This window comes from Phasianus colchicus, chromosome 23 (genome assembly GCF_987193195.1).
Source record: "Phasianus colchicus chromosome 23, bPhaCol1.hap1.1, whole genome shotgun sequence".
Lineage (NCBI taxonomy): Eukaryota > Metazoa > Chordata > Aves > Galliformes > Phasianidae > Phasianus > Phasianus colchicus.
The window spans coordinates 2,788,852-2,808,015 of NC_143458.1; the positions used below are offsets into that span (position 1 = coordinate 2,788,852).

The 19,164-nt window shown below is 48.4% G+C and overlaps 1 protein-coding gene across 2 annotated transcripts in view; it reads left to right on the top strand.

Moving 5' to 3' along the window:
- The first annotated feature begins 1,963 nt into the window (after positions 1-1,963).
- Positions 1,964-19,164, top strand: part of KMT2A (lysine methyltransferase 2A) — a 46,021-nt gene continuing 28,820 nt past the window's right edge. The window contains exons 1-5 of one of the 2 annotated variants that reach the window (XM_031599852.2): positions 1,964-2,340; positions 13,207-13,276; positions 14,036-16,704; positions 17,909-18,086; positions 18,527-18,761. In XM_031599852.2, coding sequence (XP_031455712.2) covers positions 1,993-2,340; positions 13,207-13,276; positions 14,036-16,704; positions 17,909-18,086; positions 18,527-18,761 — 3,500 coding nt within the window. In that variant the 5' untranslated portion in view covers positions 1,964-1,992. Of the gene's footprint in view, positions 2,341-13,206; positions 13,277-14,035; positions 16,705-17,908; positions 18,087-18,526; positions 18,762-19,164 lie in introns of those variants that run through there. The other variant, XM_031599853.2, reaches the window with a different exon arrangement.

Sequence of the window (19,164 nt, forward strand, 5' to 3'; positions counted from 1 at the left end):
GTTGGGCTTCCAACCTGTGGTCCAGATCTACTGCCTTGCTTTCTCTTTTCCCCAAATGCTTCTGAGAAGTGTTTGTGCTGGCACAGCCAAGCTTCTGTGGGCCTAGAAGAGCCCTTTCACACCTGGAAATTGTTGGGTGCAGTCATTAGTTATTTTGCTGATACACACTGTTATTTTTCACCAACCTCTGAAGGTGTGACTCTAACAAAGGAGGGCTGAAGCCTGATGCCCCAGCTAAGCAGTGAGTGCACACACAAGCAGGGCTGCTTTCTCCTTGCTCAACAATACGTACGGACATCCTAGTTGTGCTGGGTGTTACGGGGCTGATTGCTCTGTTTCAAGTAACCGAATGGCACTTAACTAAAGCATGGCTGTCTCCAGCTGCTTGGGAAGGGCTCTCTTGCCTCTTCTCTCACACTGCTGTCAGCTATGTTGCAGGGGGATGCAGTGAATCCCAAGCATGGTTGTACACAGTGGGTCCGGCGTATTGGAGGAGCCTGTTACACAAGTAAGCACATAATTAATGTGTGTGGAAGGGCTTGTTTCTTCTGCTTCTGAGTGACAACCTTATGAACTACTGCTGGGTGTTCCAGTTCTGTAATCCATCACCCAGCTGTGAGGGGAACCTGTTGAGCCTCGTAGAGGTGGGTTGTAGCACGTATACTGGGTGACAGAGAGGTCAAGTGTGGGATTAGTATTAAACGTGGAGGTTGGTGGCCCTGCCTGCGGCAGGTGGGTTGGAGCTTCATGATCCTTGAGGTCCCTTCCAACCCTGGCCGTTCTGTGATTAAAAGCATGACCGCTGTGCAGAAGGGCAAGTCTGCAAGAACCTCCAGTGTGCTGGAGCTTGCAGCCGAACCGGGCAGCACTGGGCCCCGTGCTGCAGCTTCCCTTCACCGGGAACACGAAATTAAACCTGACTAGCGAAGGCTTGGCCACGCTCCAGTCCTCTTCACGCTCCCTGGAGCGACAGCACCCACCTTATTTTAACAGGCACCGAGGCAGGAGAGGTCCTGGCGAGAAGCGCTGTCCCCCAGCCCGCTCGCTGCCGTTCGCCTCCTTCCCTCCCCGCAGGTGCTCCCGTCCCGCACGCCGCCTTTCCCTGACAGCCGCGGCTCGTGCCCGGGCAGCGCCGTTTTCCAAGGGAACAAAGCGGCGCTTGTGGGGATTTAACCCCGTTCTCCCCGCGCGGCGCAGAGCGGAGGTGAGGCCTCGCCGTGACATCAGGGCTGCCGGGATCCGGCCTCTCAGCGGCGATGACAGCGGGACGGAGCCCGCAGCGCCGGGGAGCGGCAGGTAGGCAGAGAGCGGCGCCGGGCAGGAGGGCGGCGGGGCCCCGTGCACCTACCTGCGCCGCGCCTGGAGCCCGGCCCGGCCCGAGGGCTTTGCGGCCGCCCTCCGCGCCGCGGCCCCCGCCCTTCCCCCCCGCCGAACCCCGTGAGGCCGCCGTCCGCCTGCGGGCCGCCCGCCCGCGCCTCGCGCCCCCATGCCCGACCCGGGGCTGCGCCGAGCGGAAGCCCCGCGCCCCGCATACGGCCCGGCGCTATGCAGGGGGCTCGCGGGGCGCCTTATGTCTTATGCGCGGTCCCGGGTAGCCCGGACTCGCGCTCTCGCTCGGCATCGCCGTTACGATTATGTGGGTTGCTTACGGCCCCCTTGTGAAACAGCCCGGTTCTGGGGCCGGCGTGCGAGGTGCCCCGCACCTGTATAGCCCTCCGGGTTATGACGGGCTGCCGCGGCGGCTTACTGCACTATTCAGGTCGAGGGGGCGCGCTTGAGCCTTTGCCCGGGACCCTGTATATCGCCCAGCGTTATGCCGGGCTCGCACCGGTCGCGCGCGGCTTACCCACGTGCCGGGGCGGCGAGATGGCGGAGCCCCGCAACCTGCATAACTCAGACTCTTATGCAGGACCTTTGCGGGCCGACGACGAGATATGCAGGGCGCGGGGCGCGGCCCGGCCCCGCTCTCTGGCTCGTCGCCTCACAGTAAAGATGGCGCACAGCGGTCGGTGGCGCTTCCCTGCCCGGCCCGGCAGCGGCGGATGGGGCCGCCGGGGGCTGGGGGGGTCCCGGCTGCGGGTGCCGGCCGTGCGGAGCCTGCGAGCGGCCGAACCGGCGGCCCCGGAGGCGGCGGGCGACGGGGAGCGCGGCGGCCCGTGCTCCGGCGGCGGGGCGGCGGGAAGCGGGGGAGGCGGGGCAGCGCCGGGCTCCGGCGGCTCCGGGGGCCCCGCGGCCGGGGTGGGACCGGGCTTCGACGCGGCTCTCCAGGTCTCGGCCGCCATCGGCATCAACCTGCGGCGGTTCCGCGCGGCCTGCGGGGCCGAGGCGGGCAGCGGAGAGGTGAGGAGGGGCGGCGGGGCGGGCGGGAGGGAGGGAAGGAGAGAGGGAGGAGGGCGCGGCGCGGCCCGGAGCGCGGGGTCCCGGCCCGCCAGCATCCCCGCTCCGCCCCGGCGGCCGGCACACCCCCTGCCCGCGGAGCCCCGGCCCGCGCCGCCGGACACACCTACCGCGCCGCGCCGCCGCTCCGCACAAAGGGCGCGCCCCGCCGCCGGCTGCCCGCCGGGGGTGGCGGCGGGGGGCGCCGCGGGAGCGGTGCGGGTGGCGGCCGCCCCTCCTCCGCCTCCGCGCCGCGCGGTCCCTCCCCGCGCACGCGACTTGCCGCCGGTGTGTCCTCCCCGCCGCCGCCTCCATTATCCTCCTCCCGCGGCTCCTTCGTCGGGAAGGGCGGCAGGAGGCGGGTGAGGAGCGCGCTCCGCGGTACCGGGAGGGAAGGGAGGGACGGAGCGCTGGCCGCAGCTGTGCGTCTCCCCGGAGGAGCGATGCTCGGAGGCGTTCCGGCCGCCGGTCCCTCGGGATCGCCGGGAGGAGGCATTAAGGGGGAAGCGCGGACGGGCGGCAGCTGTCGGGACCGGGGGACGAGCGCCGGAGCGGAGCAGAAAGCGGAGATGTCAGCGCCCGCCCCTTCTGGGTGCCGCGGGCACCGGTCCTGCGGCGCTCCTCCTCCTCCTGCCGCCCCCGGCTGCACCTGGCTGCTGAGCTGCACCCCGGGGCAGCAGGGCCTGGCAGGGAGAGCTGCTCGGTAGCAAGGAAGAGCTGTGCTTCTGTGTTTGGCTTTTTCAGTTGTTCTTTTTGCCTTCATTTTTTTTTTTTTTTAAGCCATTCTAATGCAGCCAGAGCAAGAGTCTGACAACAACCCACCTATTGACAGAGCGGGGAAGACATGATGGGGATGTGTTACTTACTACAGGCTGCAGCATTCCTTTTCTGTGTTGCTTGCTTTGCATCACTTGTTAGCCGTGTCCTTGGGCTGGCAGGAAAATTCTTCAGTTTCTTTACAGTAGAAGGCATTTATGCTTGTTTTCTTTTTGAGAGTCATGTTCTGCCTGTGGTTCTAAGGGCAAACTGTCAGCTGTGGAGTGCGTGAGTCTATCATGTTAAAAAGCAGCTACTTTGCTTTATCAGCACTGATTGATAACAATATCAGAGGTGATGAAAACATGTGTAAGGGTGCACTCCACTGTGGGGCTTGTTCTCAGGGCTTTCTGGCAGGTGATGTCATGTGCAGCTCTGAGCTCCCTGCTCCAGGTGGGGACTCAGAGCCACAAACTCAGAAACAGTCTGGAGATGCTGTCAGCCTAATAGTGCTTATGGTCACCTACTGAAGGCATGTATGCTGCCTGCTAGCATCCATTTTGGTTGGTACCGAAATCCTCAAGGAGGCTGGTTGATATATTGGTAAATTCAGCTGCTTGTGATAGACCAGGTTGCTCAGAACTTTCTGTTTACTATTTATTATAAATGCTATCTCAGAAGTGTTGGTTCAGGGACAGAAACAGCTGCGATCTCACCAACTGATCTAATGGCACAGCTAACAAGTTGCTGCATCTTCTATGAAAACTTTTCAGCTTGTTTTATTTCTTTTTTTCTTAACAACATTGGATTTTCCACTTTTCTTTTTTAATTCTCATTGCGTTTCTCTTGAAGCACACTTTTTCATTTCAAAAGCTGAAGATGTCTGTGAAAAATCATAGTCACTTTGGCTTTTAGGGCATCTTTGCTTTAAGATGGCTTCAATACTTTTTTGGTACCAGCAGCTGATGAGGAAAACGTCCATTGGCTCTTCAGATTTTGTTTTTCTTCTTAGACCAATTTTCTATTTAACTACTAAAAACTTCTGTAACAGTGGAAAGTAATGAAGAAGGTGCTTTGTGACTTGGTGTCTGTAGCTGAGGTCTGTCTGACCATCCATGAGCAGAGAAGGAATAGACCCAAGATGCTTTTTCTTGCTCTGACACTGCAGTGTTTTCCTGTGTACAGCCAGGAGAGCAGGTCACAGGATCACAGAATGGCTCAGGTTGGAAGGGACCTCAAGGATCATGAAGCTCCAATCCCCCACTACAGGCAGGGCCACCAACCTCCACATTTAATACAGCCCAGGCTGCCCAGGACCCCATCCAACCTGGCCTTGAACACCTCCAGGGATGGACGGAGCATCCACAGCCTCTCTGGGCAGCTGTTCCAGCACCTCACCACTCTCATAGTAAAGAACTTCCCCCTGACATCCAACCTAAATCTTCCCTCCTTCAACTTAAAACCATTTCCCCTTGTCCTGCAGTTATCTACCCTTTCAAAGAGTTGACTCCCCTCCTGTTTATAGGCTCTTGAGTGTTCGGTTCAGGATGCCTTAAAGGTTGGTTTGTTATCTTCGTTGCTCCTATAAGAAGATGCCTTTCCTTCTGTGATGCTCCAAGTATTTTAGCTTCAGACATCCTTAACCACTGACTTATTCTGTGTGTTGCAGTCATAGTGAAGAGCACAGCACCAGGAAGCCTAGTACACACTCTTCTCTCCCACAGCATACGTTTCTATGTGGCAGGAGCAGAGGATGTGAGAAGAGCTCTAATTCATCTAAGCAATGAGTGTCTGGGTGCTGCCTGTGGTGTCTTGAGGAGAGCATGGCTGTGTCTTGGTGCTGAAATGGTGAGGTTCTTGTGCCTGCATGGTACCTGGCTGTGGGCACAGCTGTCTTCTAGAGAGGGGCTTCCATGAGCTCCCACTCACTGGGCTCATTATGCCCCTTGGCATCACTCAGCATGGAGCTTTTTGTCCTCCCTGCACCACATCAGCTGCTGTCTTCAGCTGAGGTTGCGTTCTGTATCAGAAGTCAAATCTTGATGAGTAATTAGTGTTTAGGTGACCAAAGTAACGTGGAAGAAGCCATGTTTCTGTTTTTAGGGGCATCTATTTTGTAGGATGTGGGCTTCATTTCCATGCAAAAGCTCACAGTTCTGGATGTCATGGCATACTTCTGGTGGTGCTGTGTGAGTACTTCTGCTGGAGTTCAGTTTTTCATTGAGTTATATTGAAACCATTTAGCTTTAAGAGAGCAAAGTTGTGATACTTGATTTTGGCACAGCAGGAACTGACAGAGGGGATTTTTGTATAGCAAAGCTCTCTCTGGTTGACAGCAGTGGCACTCGTACCTTTCTGCTTGGTGGGAATGACACTTAAGTAATAAGGGGAATTTGTTTGTGTTTTCTGCCTGTGTTCTATAAAACGTGGTATAAGAGAAGGTGGTGTGTGGTTGTTGAATATCTGCTGGAACTGTCACTGAGAGCTCCCTCAGCATCACTGCAGCTTAATTGAAGCTTCAGGACATAAAAGCTGACAGTGTGTCGGATGTATGCTGACAGTTTACTTCATAAATCTGCATCAGTTGGAAAAGTTAAAGCTAAGTTGCAGAAACTCGAGGTTGGAAATGGAATATAATAGCAGTGATAGTGTCTCTAGTAGTGCTGCTGCAATTATACACAGATCATAATGTTTTATGAAGCGAATGTTAGAGCCTTCGATGCTGGCTGGTGGTTGCCTTGGTTTGAGATGTGCCACAGCATTTGTGGGGAGGAGTGGCTTCTGTGTCACCCAGCTGAAGTATGGATAGCTTCTTTCCTCCATGAGCATGACAGTTCTGTCAGCCTTGGGATTCTCCTTCCTATTTTGTGTTGAATTGTTACTGCAGAGCTGGGAAGCACAGCTGTGGAGCTCTGCCTGCTCCAGTTAATGTTATCAGTGATTGTGAGTTGGGGCAGGACTGTTTCTAGGTATTGATATAAAGCAAAAGGCATGAGATGAAGGTTGTACAGATTGCTGCCTGAGAGCTGGGGGCTCCTTCACGCTTTCCTTTCCTTTCTGAAGAGTTAGGAAATCATTGTCAGAAGTGTGAAAATAAGAGTACAGTTTTTAACCACCCTGTTTCCGCAGTTCAGTCAGCGTTAGCAAGTACTCATAACCCTCAGAGTATCGGTTCTGTGAAGGCTTTTGGAGGACTGGAATTTGGATTTCCCCGTGAGAAGCTGTTTTCTATGCAGGGGTATCACTCCTCCCATGGGCAGGTGGGGCAGCCTCAGAAGAAGCAGGGATGCTCGCTGCTCTGGGGGCTTCTTGGTGCTGGAAAAGTCAGAGGGCAGATGTTTGCAGGAGTAGCTCTCACTGCCTTTTGTTGTACTGTAATCGAAGTGCTGAACTGCAGCTTTTACTGTACTGTGGGTGAAGGAAATGAAAGGAGGCTCGCTAACTCTGAGTCAGTTGTTCATCTCCCAGCCTCTTTAACTGGCTTTCAGGTGCTTCCTGGCTGAAGCAGCATCCTCCTGACCTGTTGAATGCATAGGAGACCACTTGTGGCTTCCAAGAGCGAGCAGTTGCTTTTCTCCTGTGCCCACATGCAAGGGAACGTGCCTGCCTGCTGCAGATCTTCCAGCTGTAACTCCAAAGCTTGCAGCTCATACAGCTTTTAAGCAGGAAGAATTAAATATAAAAAAGGTCTTATGTGAGGCAAGGAGATGCCATGAGGCAGCGAGGTGTTTTGTTCAGTTTTCAGTTGTACTGTGTTTCAATAAACTGAGACACGTTTATCTTGCACTCAGAGCGAGTGGTCAGACAGAGGGGTTCGGTTTTGTTGCAAACCATTGAAGGTTTTCCACTTCAGCAGAGAAGATCACTCTCTCTTCTTGACCTCTTCTGTTAGAGCATCTGAGTAAAACACACCTGGCATGTATTGGAAGGCATCCTTGATAGCCCCCCGATCTACTTAGAGCTGATGGTTTTGCAGTCATATGTTGGTTGGTAAAGGGCAAGTAGAGAGAATCACCATGCAGCACTGATCTTGCTTTTCCTTACAGCATTGGTGGCTGCTGAGGATGGTGATGGAGAGGAATGCATCTTGCAAATTGTTCACTTGTGTTTTACTGTCAGCATTGAAGATTCAGCCCACAGTTCAGCCTTGTGCACTGACAGCAAGAGAGCTCCTGGACATGAAGTTATAGAGATGCTGCAAAAGATCTGACAGGAAGGTGTGCTGTTTGCACTGAGTGAAGCAAGAAGGCATCGTTCAGTCTTTGAAATACTTTGTAATACTTTTATGCTTCGTTAGGTGGCATGCATTTCTTAAGAAGTGAAAGATGAGTCATTGCTATTGAAGATAATTTTTTTTGTCCTTTGATACAGCAACTATAGAGCATAGCTCTGTGTGTGTAGAAGTGTCAGAAGCACTTCAGGCCATGTTTTGGTGTGTCTGGGCAGCGTGGTGAGCTGCGTCTGCTTTTATTTAACCGCAGCTCTACAGTTCCTTCCATCTCTCAGTTGAAGTTCAGCCGAAGCATTGCTTCATAAGTGTTTGTTGTAGAACAGTGCCAGTGCTCTGTGAGATGCAGGCTGAGGCTCTGCTATTGCCCTTCTCTCACTGGGTGCAAGCTGAATTTCTCTAGGCAATAGTACAGATGACCCTCGGTGACCCTTGGCATTGGAAGTGAAACAAGCATTTCTCAGCTGCTTTAAAAAGTATTCCTACTGTGAATCAAAATTCTTCATATGGAGTATTGACTGTAGGGGACAGGCTGGGCTGATGGAATCGTAACTGTGCAGCACATGTGAACTGCTTGTGTTTTGTTAGTGGGCTGTTAGAAGTGAGCCTGTTGCTTGAGGTTTGGGCCAAATAGTGACAGACTGGCTGTGTTGTTTCCCCCTACCACTGGATGTTCAGATTTTCCTTTTAGCAAGCTGGCAGTGCTGATCAGTGCATCCTCTGAGATTATTGCAGCAAGTTTCTCTGTGTGATTCTACACACTCAAGGAACTCCCAAACTGGAGCTCTAACCGGGGCTGTGTCGTTGCAATTAGTGCCTGAGAGTACTGCTGCAAACAGTGGCAGGGCTGGGTCTTTCTATTGTCATGGAAGTTGTGGTGGGGAGGTGAATAGTTGAGAGTTTTACTTTACTTTCAGGATGCTGGGGCTGTTTTGAGGCAAGGTCCTAGCAGGGTTCCTGCATGGTTCCCATTAACAGCGTTTGGATATTGAATTAGAGTGAAAGGGCAGCTGGACCCTCAGCCATCTGGGCTGGATGTGGCTCTGGGCAGCCTGGTGTGGTAGTTGGCAGCCCTGCACAAAGCAAGGGTGTGGATCATTATGGTCCTTTTCAACCCAGGCCGTTCTATGATTCTATATAACATTAAACCCATAAGTTCTATTTGTTAGTGAGGCTGCCCCTAAGTAACAGCATCTCCCAGCATTACCAGGGGTTTCCACCTCCCATAAAGCCATGAGTGCCCCCAGAGCTGGGCTCAGGGTTTGCTCATTGCTGCCCTCTAAGGATGCTCATTCCTTCGGAAGGAGTCCCTGAGATACAGTGCTGTAGTTACCAAGCATGCTGCTGAATGAGCTGCTCAAAATAGCTCCTCTCTTTCCAAGAAAACAAAGTGCTGCGTAACCGGGGCCAAAACCAGCACGGTGAATAGGAGAGAAGTGAAGCAAGGTTCAGATAGCTCTGCTTTTAAATGATACAGACCTTTGCAAGAGCCGACTGGATCAGCTGCATCGCTGGGTTTAGTGATTCTGACAACATCGATGAGAGACCTCTGCAGTTTGACAGGTCTGTAGTGGTTTGGGTTGTAGGATTACTCAGAGATCAGAAAACCAGTTCCTTCAGGACAGTTTTTTTGTCTGTAGCTGGATTTTCCTCTGAGATCTTCAATCAGAAGTTCTTTGAAAAGTAATTTTGCTCCAGAGTGCTGTGGTAAGTTGAGTTCAAATAGGGATGCGCTTGGGACTTTCCTGTTCTTGCAGGAACCGGCTTACTTCAGGGGAAGACTCTGCTCATCAGCTCACAACCTCGAGGTCTGACCTGGGCTGTGTGCTGAGTGTTGGGTGGGGAGGTGCATGGGAAGCTGTGCAGCCCAGCTGGGGCAGCCCCTGCATGCAGAGCTGTTTTGAGCCTTGCCTATCCGGTGAGCCTGTCCTCATCCCATTACTTATAATCCCGACTGACCTTTGTGTTGCATTATTCTTTCTCAGGTAAATGAGGTCATGTGCAGAACCGTTATGGTTTTTAATCACTCTCCATCTGTCATGCTTTATAACAACTTTGAAAAAAACAGAGGGAGGCTTCCTCCTTCATCTGTCTCCAAACTCAGTTTTGCCATAGGACTGACCAAATGGATGACAGCCATGCAGATGCACACCGGTACTTAGCAGCCTTCTCCATCCTTGCTAATTTGGCTAATTTACATGGCCTCCTTCTTACTTTGTGAGAATGACCACTTGGAGGTCAACGATACCCTCGTGAACATCACTGAACAAACTTGAATGGCATATTGGTCATGCTACTTCTGCAAATGGAGCCAAAGTAATTATTTTTTTGGAGAGCCTCTTCACTGTAGACAATTCTTGTGACTGCTTAGTAGGAAATAAGAGAGAATGATCATCCCCAGGGTACTGGGCTGAAGCCAGAGTTTATTTAACCCACTGGACTTGTAATTTAACAGTGGTCAGTTTGAAAATGATGCAGGTTCTGGTTAGTGGATTATGGTGTGCAATGGTGAAAAATATAATTAAAAAAGACAACACAAAAGAAAACAGCATTCATATTAGTCACAGTAACTTAGAGGCAGTCACAAATCAGGATTGTTAGACAGTTGTGCTTTATTCTATTTACTTCATGGCCCCAGACTCCATATGTTTGATGAGAGGTTGTATATTTCCAAGTTGTTTTGTGATGGCTGGGGTGGGATGGTAGCTTTGTGATATCTTATGGGATGCTTCTTTTCAGAATCGCAGGAGTGAGGATTCTTACTGCAGAAACTGTGCAAGTTTCCTTGAATTTTCTCCAGCTTTCCTCCCTGTGCACTCGTAAGGAAGCCCTGACCTGGGTCAGACCGCAGGGAAGCAGATGTGAGCAAACTTCTTAGGGGAAGTAAAAGCAGTGCTCAAGTCCTTATTTCTTTTCATTAAGCTCATGGAAAGGTGGAGGGGTTGCCTGGAGTCCCTGCAGGCTGCGCTGTGAGTTCTGGTTTCTTCAAACCCAGCGTTCTGTTCTGGGCAGGAGAACCATTAGGAGTGAGGCTTCTGCCTGTCCCACACTTATCTTTGAATGCCAAACTGTCACCTCATGGCAGTAACTACCGTCATTGTTTTCTTTTCCTAGGCTTTAACTGCTGGTACACAACGCCTGTTGCACCTTTGTTACTTTAAGTGAGCTTATTTTTAATTGCAAGTTTCCAAGGGCTTTGTATAATATAAGATGGTGACAGCCTTTCTTAGTGGGGCATGATTTTCCTCAAGTCTCATTTATTTATTTTTTCCAAATGAAGAAGAAACCCCAACTTACACAACCGTACTTGCTGGGATTACGAACTTCCATGTAGGACAGGCTAGTGTGAGACCTGAAAACAAAATATTCCAGATGCTTTTGGTATTAAAAGCCTTAAAGGGGTTACTTTCAGCAGTCTGTTTTGTAGAGGTGTGCTTTTCACACAGCGGCACTGTGGGTCCAGAGCTGCAGCTGTGAGCTCCCCTCGTTCAGCGCTGTTTCTGCGCAGCAAATGAATGAAGCACCGGGGGATGTTTAATTGGAGCTGAGAGACTTGGAACTGAATTGCTTTATGGAAAGAAATCATTGCTATCTTTTACACCAAGTGGTCTTTAGGATTAATAGTTATTGTTAGCCTTCCTCTCAGCAAGGAGTTTAATTATTTTTTCCCTCAATTTAGCTCAGCAGCCCCCTTATGAAGAGCATTCTCTGCTTCAAAGCCTGTAGCTGTCAGCTTGTTTCACATACATCCTCCACAGTTCCATCCGTAGTCTGTCTTAGTGCTTGAAGAGGCAGATAAGATTTTGGGTGAGCAGTGTGCAAACAAAAAATCCAGAGCAGGTCAGGTGGATGTGCAGGGAGCATTGCTGGCCTGGGAGTGGGAATGGGTGCTGTGGCTCTGATGGTGGCTTGGACTTGTCAAGAGAGAGCACTGCAAACAGTGTGGGAGCATCGCTTTTGTGATCTGTTCTTGTAAAACAGAAGGACAAGGAAGAAAGAATATAAAGCTATCGTAGTGGGAGTGACAGTTACATTAACACAGATGTAAGAGAAGAAAGGAAGGAAACTGAAAACCATTGAAAGTTCAGGGCTGAATGCCAATGACTGAACTTGGAAGACACTGTTTAGAGGAGAGATTGGGAATCAATATTTTGGAGGTCTGTGGTTTGGTCACTCAGAACAGCTCTGCTCTGGTGCTGCTCCCCATGGCCATGCTGTACCTCATAGACTGGCAGCGGTGCTGCTTGTCCTGACACCTGGATCTTAGGGTGCCAGGCTGCTCTGCACTGCTGGGTCACAGCTTGGCATTGGTTCTCTTCCTGTTAACATGGAATCAACATTGGGAAGTGGTAGTTCATGCCTTTCAGGGAAAGGTCATGGATTCTTCTGCCCAATGCAAGGATACAGAGGGTAGAAACAGCACTTTCTGCCATTGTGGTATATATATATATTTTTTTTAAATTGATTTATCAGTGCTTTTTGCTGTGGTTATGAGCACTGTTTGTCTCTTGGATTAGGTGTGCTAGAATGTTTTCTCTTCTGAAAGCTTGAGTGGCTTCTCAATGTGTCAAGCTCCACACAGCTAGCAAACTATTGGGGTGTGAAACCTACAGGGGTTGGGCTAGCTCAGCTATCCAAGTGGAATTGGTGTATTTGAGGTTTGCATTTTCTAATACCTGAATGAATTTTCTATTCCTGGGGATGGTCATACAGGTTGCTGGCATGTGGTTTGATTTCTTTAAAACCAAACTATCGTTTCAGCAGTTGAGACTTCTGAGTATAAGTGAATTAGGTATTTAACATAAGAAGCACAAGATGGGGAAGAAGCACTGTTTCAACATACTCTTAAACAGCCCAGAGCTAAATTAAGCAGTTGTTGTTGTTGATTTGCACTGCTGAAGGTCTCCTGTTCCATAGTATTGCACCTTTTTTCCTTTCAGCATACTATTTTTCAAGTACTTCCTCTCTCAGAGCTCAGTGAAGACTTGAGTTGTTAGAGAGGGATGCGAGTAGAGCTGTGGCACCTTTCTGGTAGAACAAGTTACTTTCCAGCGTGCAGCCAGGGTGCACAGGTGATTAAAGAAGCAAGCAGCAAGTGGCATATCTGTTTGTAAGTGCAGAGGGAATTTAAGAATGGAGAACATAATTGCTCGAGGTGAAATTGCACCAGGAAACACAGATCAGCATAAAAATAGAGTCACAAACATTGGTGGCACATCACGAGGATTTACATTTGCATACTCCACAAGAAATCTGACTTAATGTGAACAGAGTGCCTTGAACGTTGCATTGGAATATTGATTTGCTTTGCTGTATCAAAAATGGCCATTTCACGATTCAGCAGCTTTTTGTAGCATAAGCTTTTTTGCTAGTTGTGATGCGCCTCGTGTTGGCGTTACTTAGTTTGTTATCTGCACCTTATCTTACAGCACTTGTAGTGTTTTGTTTTTTTTTTTCCTGATTCTTTTTGGTTTCTGTTGTCACTGTCAGGATAAAAAATAAACCATACTGGTTAGTGGTGTTTCCATACGCTCAGTGCTGTTGCAGGGTGTCAGTGCTGTTGTAGAGCGGACGATGCCTTCGGGATTGCTCCATCTTCACGTCAGCAGTTGGAGTCAAGTCCAGCGTGTTGCTCAGCTTGGAGGCCATTAGGTGGTGGATGTGTTGAGGTGGGCTACATCTAAAGGCCTGCAAGGTTGACAGAAGCCCTGAAACTGTGTGCTTTCCTTCCAGGGGCTGTGAGCGTGGCTCCTGTGGGAGTAGGGAGAAGCTGCTCAGAGTGGGGGCTGGAGGGAAGTAAAGGCCTGGCTGAAGCTCCAAAATACTAATCCTCTTTTTTGTTGCAGGATGAACAGTTCCTAGGTTTTGGTTCAGATGAAGAAATCAAAGTACAAAGTCCCACCCGGTCCCCCACAGGTATGTTCAAGTAGCAAGAGTGGATGTTGTCTTCCTGTGCTCCTTTGCGATGCTCTTCTCTTGTCTTTCCTGCTTCTTGTCTTAAACCTCATCCACCATAAAGGCCATTGGATGGTCTTTGGAGTCAGTTTAGTTTTGGATGCTGTCTATCATTGTGGTGTCTTTAGGTTTGGTCTGTTCAAGAGATAGGATGAAATCACAATGGGTTTGAAAGCAAATGAATGGTTTTGATTTTGGGTTCTTGTCAGTAATTGCTCTCACCACAGTACTCTGCTCATTCACTGCAATACTCTACTCAATTTGGCCTTGCCAATGAATTTTATTGTGGACAGCCTTGCTAATAGGGCATTTAACATGAAGAATGAAGTATGTAGTGAGAGCTATGTGGAGATCCAGAACTGGAATAGCTGGGTATGAATTGAGAGGCACTGGTAGAGGTGAGTATTCAAGTCGTGCGCATCTGCTTGATGATTTGACTGGAGTCCTGAATGCCGAATGTATTTCAAAGCTAAAACCAGGGTTTTTGTTTTCTATTGTATTATTTTACTTAGAGATTTTTAAGAGATTTATTTTGTGATGGAATTCTTTATCTATGTATTGATAAAATGCTCTTTTTATTTGTTAGCGAACTGAGGTATTTTAGCATCTTGTCCAGGTTATGTGATTTATACTGAGTAAATACCTGTGTGACCTAGATAACGCTGAGCTGACACTCAGAGAAATTTAATGTGTACTCTGCTTTCTCTACTTCCCTCTCAGTTAAATCTAGTCCACGAAAACCTCGTGGGAGGCCCCGGAGCAGTTCTGACCGAAGTTCAGCTGTACTGTCAGACTCCTCATCAGTGTGTTCCCCTTCAAGCAAGTCTGAAACCACATCCATGGAGAAAGTAAAGAAGAAGGATCTGAAAAGTGGGGAAAAAAGACGAGGAAGACCTCCGACACTTACTAGTGTAAAGTTCAAGTTGTCGCAAGTAAAGGACACATCAGATATTCAGAAGGGAAGCAAAGAAGATAAAGAGAGTCTGAAAAAAATCAAAAGGTCACCATCCACTACATTTCAGCAAGCAACTAAAATTAAGAAATTAAGAACTAGTAAACTCTCCCCACTAAAATCTAAATTTAAGCCTGGGGCAAAACTTCAAATAGGGAGGAAAAGTGTTCAGATTGTGCGCAGGAGAGGAAGGCCGCCATCTTCTGAACGTTTAAAGACTTCCTCAAGCTTGGTCATAAATTCACAGCTGGAGAAACCCCAAAGGATACGTAAAGAAAAGGATGGCACACCGCCTCCTACAAAGGAAGAGAAGACTGCTGTCAGACAGAGTCCACGCAGGATTAAGCCTGTTAGGATCATACCTTCCACAAAAAGGACAGATGCAACAATTGCTAAGCAGCTCTTGCAGAGGGCTAAGAAGGGGGCACAAAAAAAGATTGAGAAAGAAGCAGCCAAATTGCAGGGCAGAAAGGGGAGAACCCAGCTTAAAAACATCCGACAGTTCATCATGCCAGTTGTAAGTGCTATCTCTTCACGGATTATTAAAACACCCAAACGGTTCATTGAAGATGAAGACTACGACCCTCCTATTAAAATATCCCGACTAGAATCCACTCCAAACAGCAGGTTCAGTGCTACATCTTGTGGATCCAGTGAAAAATCTAGTGCTGCTTCTCAGCATTCATCTCAGATGTCTTCAGACTCCTCCCGGTCCAGTAGCCCAAGCGTCGATACGTCTACGGACTCTCAGGCTTCTGAGGAGATGCAGACGCTTTCTGAGGAGCGAAGTAATACTCCAGAAGTTCACACACCTCTACCCGTTTCTCAGTCCCCTGAGAATGATAACAGCGACAGGAGAAACAGAAGGTTTTCCATAACAGAAAGAAGTTTTGGCCAGAGGGCTGCTAAAAAGCTGTCAGCCTTGCCAAGTGTGCCACAGCAGCAGTCCTCCTCCTCTCCTCCTCCCCCTCTGCTCACTCCTCCCCCACCACTACAACCTGCTTCTGGCATCTCAGACCACACTCCCTGGCTTATGCCTCCTACCATACCTTTAGCCTCACCCTTTCTTCCTACTTCTGCTGCACCAATGCAAGAGAAACGTAAATCAATTCTGCGAGAGCCAACGTTTAGGTGGACCTCTCTAAAGCATTCCAGGTCAGAACCACAGTACTTCTCATCAGCAAAATATGCCAAAGAGGGTCTTATTCGCAAACCAATATTTGATAACTTTAGACCCCCACCGCTGACACCGGAGGACGTTGGCTTTGCATCTGGCTTCTCGACGCCAGGTGCTACGGCTCCAGCACGTCTGTTTTCTCTTCATTCTGGAACAAGATTTGATATGCACAAGAGAAGTCCTCTGTTGAGAGCTCCGAGATTCACTCCAAGCGAGGCCCACTCCAGAATCTTTGAATCTGTAACTTTGCCCTCATCCGTTGGTCGAACCACTACGGGAACTTCTGCAACAGGTGTCTCTTCTAGGAAACGAAAGAGAAAAGTGTTTAGCCCTATCCGCTCAGAACCCAGATCTCCTTCGCACTCCATGAGGACCAGAAGTGGGAGACTTAGTACCTCTGACCTGACAACTCTCACCCCACAGTCTTCTGTCTCTTCCTCATTAACTAGCATTTCTGTTAGTTCTCTTGCCACTAGTGCCTTAAATTCAACTTTTACTTTTCCTTCCCATTCCCTAACACAGTCTGGGGAATCAGCAGAAAGAAGCCAGAGACAAAGGAAGCAGACTAGCACTCCAGCAGAGCCTTTCTCATCTAGTAGTCCTACTCCTCTCTTTCCTTGGTTCACAACAAGTCCCCAGACAGAGAGAGGCAGAAACAAAGACAGGGCAACAGAGGAACTGTCCAAAGATAAAGACGCTGATAAGAGTGTGGAGAAGGACAAGAGCAGAGAGAAAGACAGAGAGAGAGAGAAGGAGAACAAACGTGAGTCAAGGAAAGAGAAAAGGAGAAAAGGGTCAGAAATTCAGAGTGGCTCTGCTTTGTTTCCTGTAGGTAAAATGCCCAAAGAAAAAGTTGTCAGTGAAGATGTTGCAGCATCATCTTCTGCAAAAAAAACTGCCGGGCGGAGGAAGTCTACAGCAATAGATCCTGTGGCAGATGTTTCCACTGCTGCTCTGGTAGATACAACAGCCATCAAAACCAAAACATCCAAGAAAGGTAGAGGGGGGTTAGACAAATCAGATCTGGACCTCAGCCCTGCTGTGCCATCTTTGGAGAAGGAAAAAGCTCTGCGTCTCTCAACTCCTGCTTCAAGCACCGTTAAACATTCCGCTTCCTCCATCAGCTCTATGTTGGCTCAAGCAGACAAACTGCCAATGACTGACAAAAGGGTAGCCAGTCTTCTGAAAAAAGCAAAAGCCCAGCTGTACAAGATAGAGAAGAGCAAGTCCCTCAAACAAGCAGATCAACCAAAAGCACAGGTATTTTTTTTTCCTTTTTTTTTTTTTTTTTTTTTTGCTAGGGTCCATCTTGTTCGGAATTTTCACTGCAAATCACAAGCAGCTTTCATATCCTGAGCGTGAAGAATTAACATGCCAGGCTAAGAAGCTGTTAGTGCAACAGATGGTAAAGGATCCAAAAATGAGAAGGCATGGGCAGAAGTTGAGGGGGAGAGAAAGCTGCTGTGTACTCAGCTCAGGGGGAGCTGGGTGCATTTTTGGAGAATGGTACAGTGGTGCTGGTTATTAGGTTTCTCTGTATACATCTAAGCAAAGTGAGCAACAAATGTGCATTTTTAAAAGCAGGGTTCAAACAGACTGCAGTTGTTTTTCTGAAGATGGAATTAATCTTGAGCTCTCTTCTGTAACTGTCTTGTATGGTGATCTGATCTGTTACTTATGGGCAGAAGCAAAATCTGTTGGGATTTTGCATCTGGTTGGAGAACTGCTTCCTACTGCTTTCCTGTCTTCCCTCTCTGCATTTGCCCCACCACAAACCTACCCTGCAACCTATTTAGCCATCAAAAAGGTAGGTGTTATATGATAGCAGTACCTTTTCACAGAATATTTCCTTTTTATTTGAAGTGTTACTTTCCCTGAGAATGTTAATGTTAGAAATTAATAGTGTTATCTTTTGTCCCTGAAATGAAGATGTCTATGCCTGGCATGTTTATATTAAGAAACTCAGACCCTTGCAATTAATTGTTTGGGGAAAATTGCACTAAACTGCTGCATTTATCACCTCAATACGCAATGCCCTCGTCGTAACAGCTACAAAGCTGTCAAAGAGTCTGATTTAAACAACTTGACTTACTTCTGTCTTCTGCCAGATCAGTTAGTACCCAACGTTAGTCTGTTTATCCTGATTCCAGTCAACTCTGGGTTTCTAATGTTGTTGCTTAGGTAACAGATGGCTTCACAAGTGAGTTTGCTTTCTATTAAGGGGTAGAAACTTTGTAAATCCAAATGAATAAAACTTCTTTTGAATTTTCTTCTCTTGGATATCTGAGGCTTAGAAGGCTGAGAGTCTTTATTTTTACCTCGGCTCTTTCAAAATGCAAGCTAGGACGTACTTTAATTCTTCTTAATTCTTCTTAGGTTATTTAGAAGTTTCCATTGCATGTGTCACAGTCCCACTTTTGTACTTTCTTAGGAACACTGTCTATTTTCATATCTTGAAATCCAGGGACAAGAGAGCGATTCATCAGAAACATCAGTCCGAGGACCACGAATAAAGCATGTTTGCAGGAGAGCAGCTGTTGCCCTGGGCCGTAAGCGAGCGGTGTTTCCTGATGACATGCCCACTCTGAGTGCCTTACCGTGGGAAGAGCGAGAGAAGATACTGTCTTCCATGGGGAATGATGGTAAGACTTCCAATTTTCACTTGTGGATTTATGGAAAGTCTGCTTTCGTTGACTCGTTGGGTTAATGGCATCTTTACGTTTGTAATAAATACAGCCACGTCTGAACCTGTGAGAATGAGATCTTCGAGCAGTTAATAAGGGGTAGTATGTTAAGCAGGTCTGGGCTCCGTGTTAAAATGCCACCAAGACAAGGTTAATCCTTTTAACCATTGTTAATTTTTATAAAAATCTGTTATGTGCTGCACTTGAGGTCTGTTGAGAGCAGTGTGTGTGTACGTACTTCACGTATATGTATGCATGTATACATACATGGTTGCACATGCCCCTTGTGTGGCTCTGCAGATGAACTTAAATTTAATAGAGTAGATTCCATGTGCTCATAAAATACTTCTGAAAGATTATTTGACTTCTGTAAATTCACAAGACTTTTTTTCTAATAGACAAATCATCAATAGCTGGCTCTGAAGAGGCTGAACCTCTTGCTCCACCTATCAAACCAATTAAGCCGGTAACGAGAAACAAGGCACAACAAGAACCTCCAGTGAAGAAGGGCCGACGCTCAAGGCGCTGTGGGCAGTGCTCAGGCTGTCAGGTTCCAGAGGATTGTGGTGTCTGCACTAACTGTCTGGACAAACCCAAGTTCGGTGGGCGGAATATAAAGAAGCAGTGCTGCAAGTAAGTCTGAGTGTTTGAGAAACTGCTTGGTTAATCTCTGTGTGGAGCAGGATAAGCACACCCACACCATGGGATGGGAAACAACAGGCTTTTAGTACTGTTGTGTAGGCTTTGGATGAATTTGGCCTGGGCTGAGGCTGGATCACTACAGAGAATTAAATGCAATTTAATTTAGGAGTGTTGATCCTGATTCAAGATATGCTTTTCGTGAGCTCTTTTTTCTGAAGTTCACTTCCAATTTATTCTCCCTACTTTGAAGAAATTGTCATAGTAGCACTGAGAGCCATTTGAAATGAGACCAGTGATTTTCATTCAGCAGTATGGTTTATTCATAGAATCATAGAATAGCCTGAGTTGAAAAGGACCACAATGATCATCTGGTTTCAACCCCCTGCCACAAGCA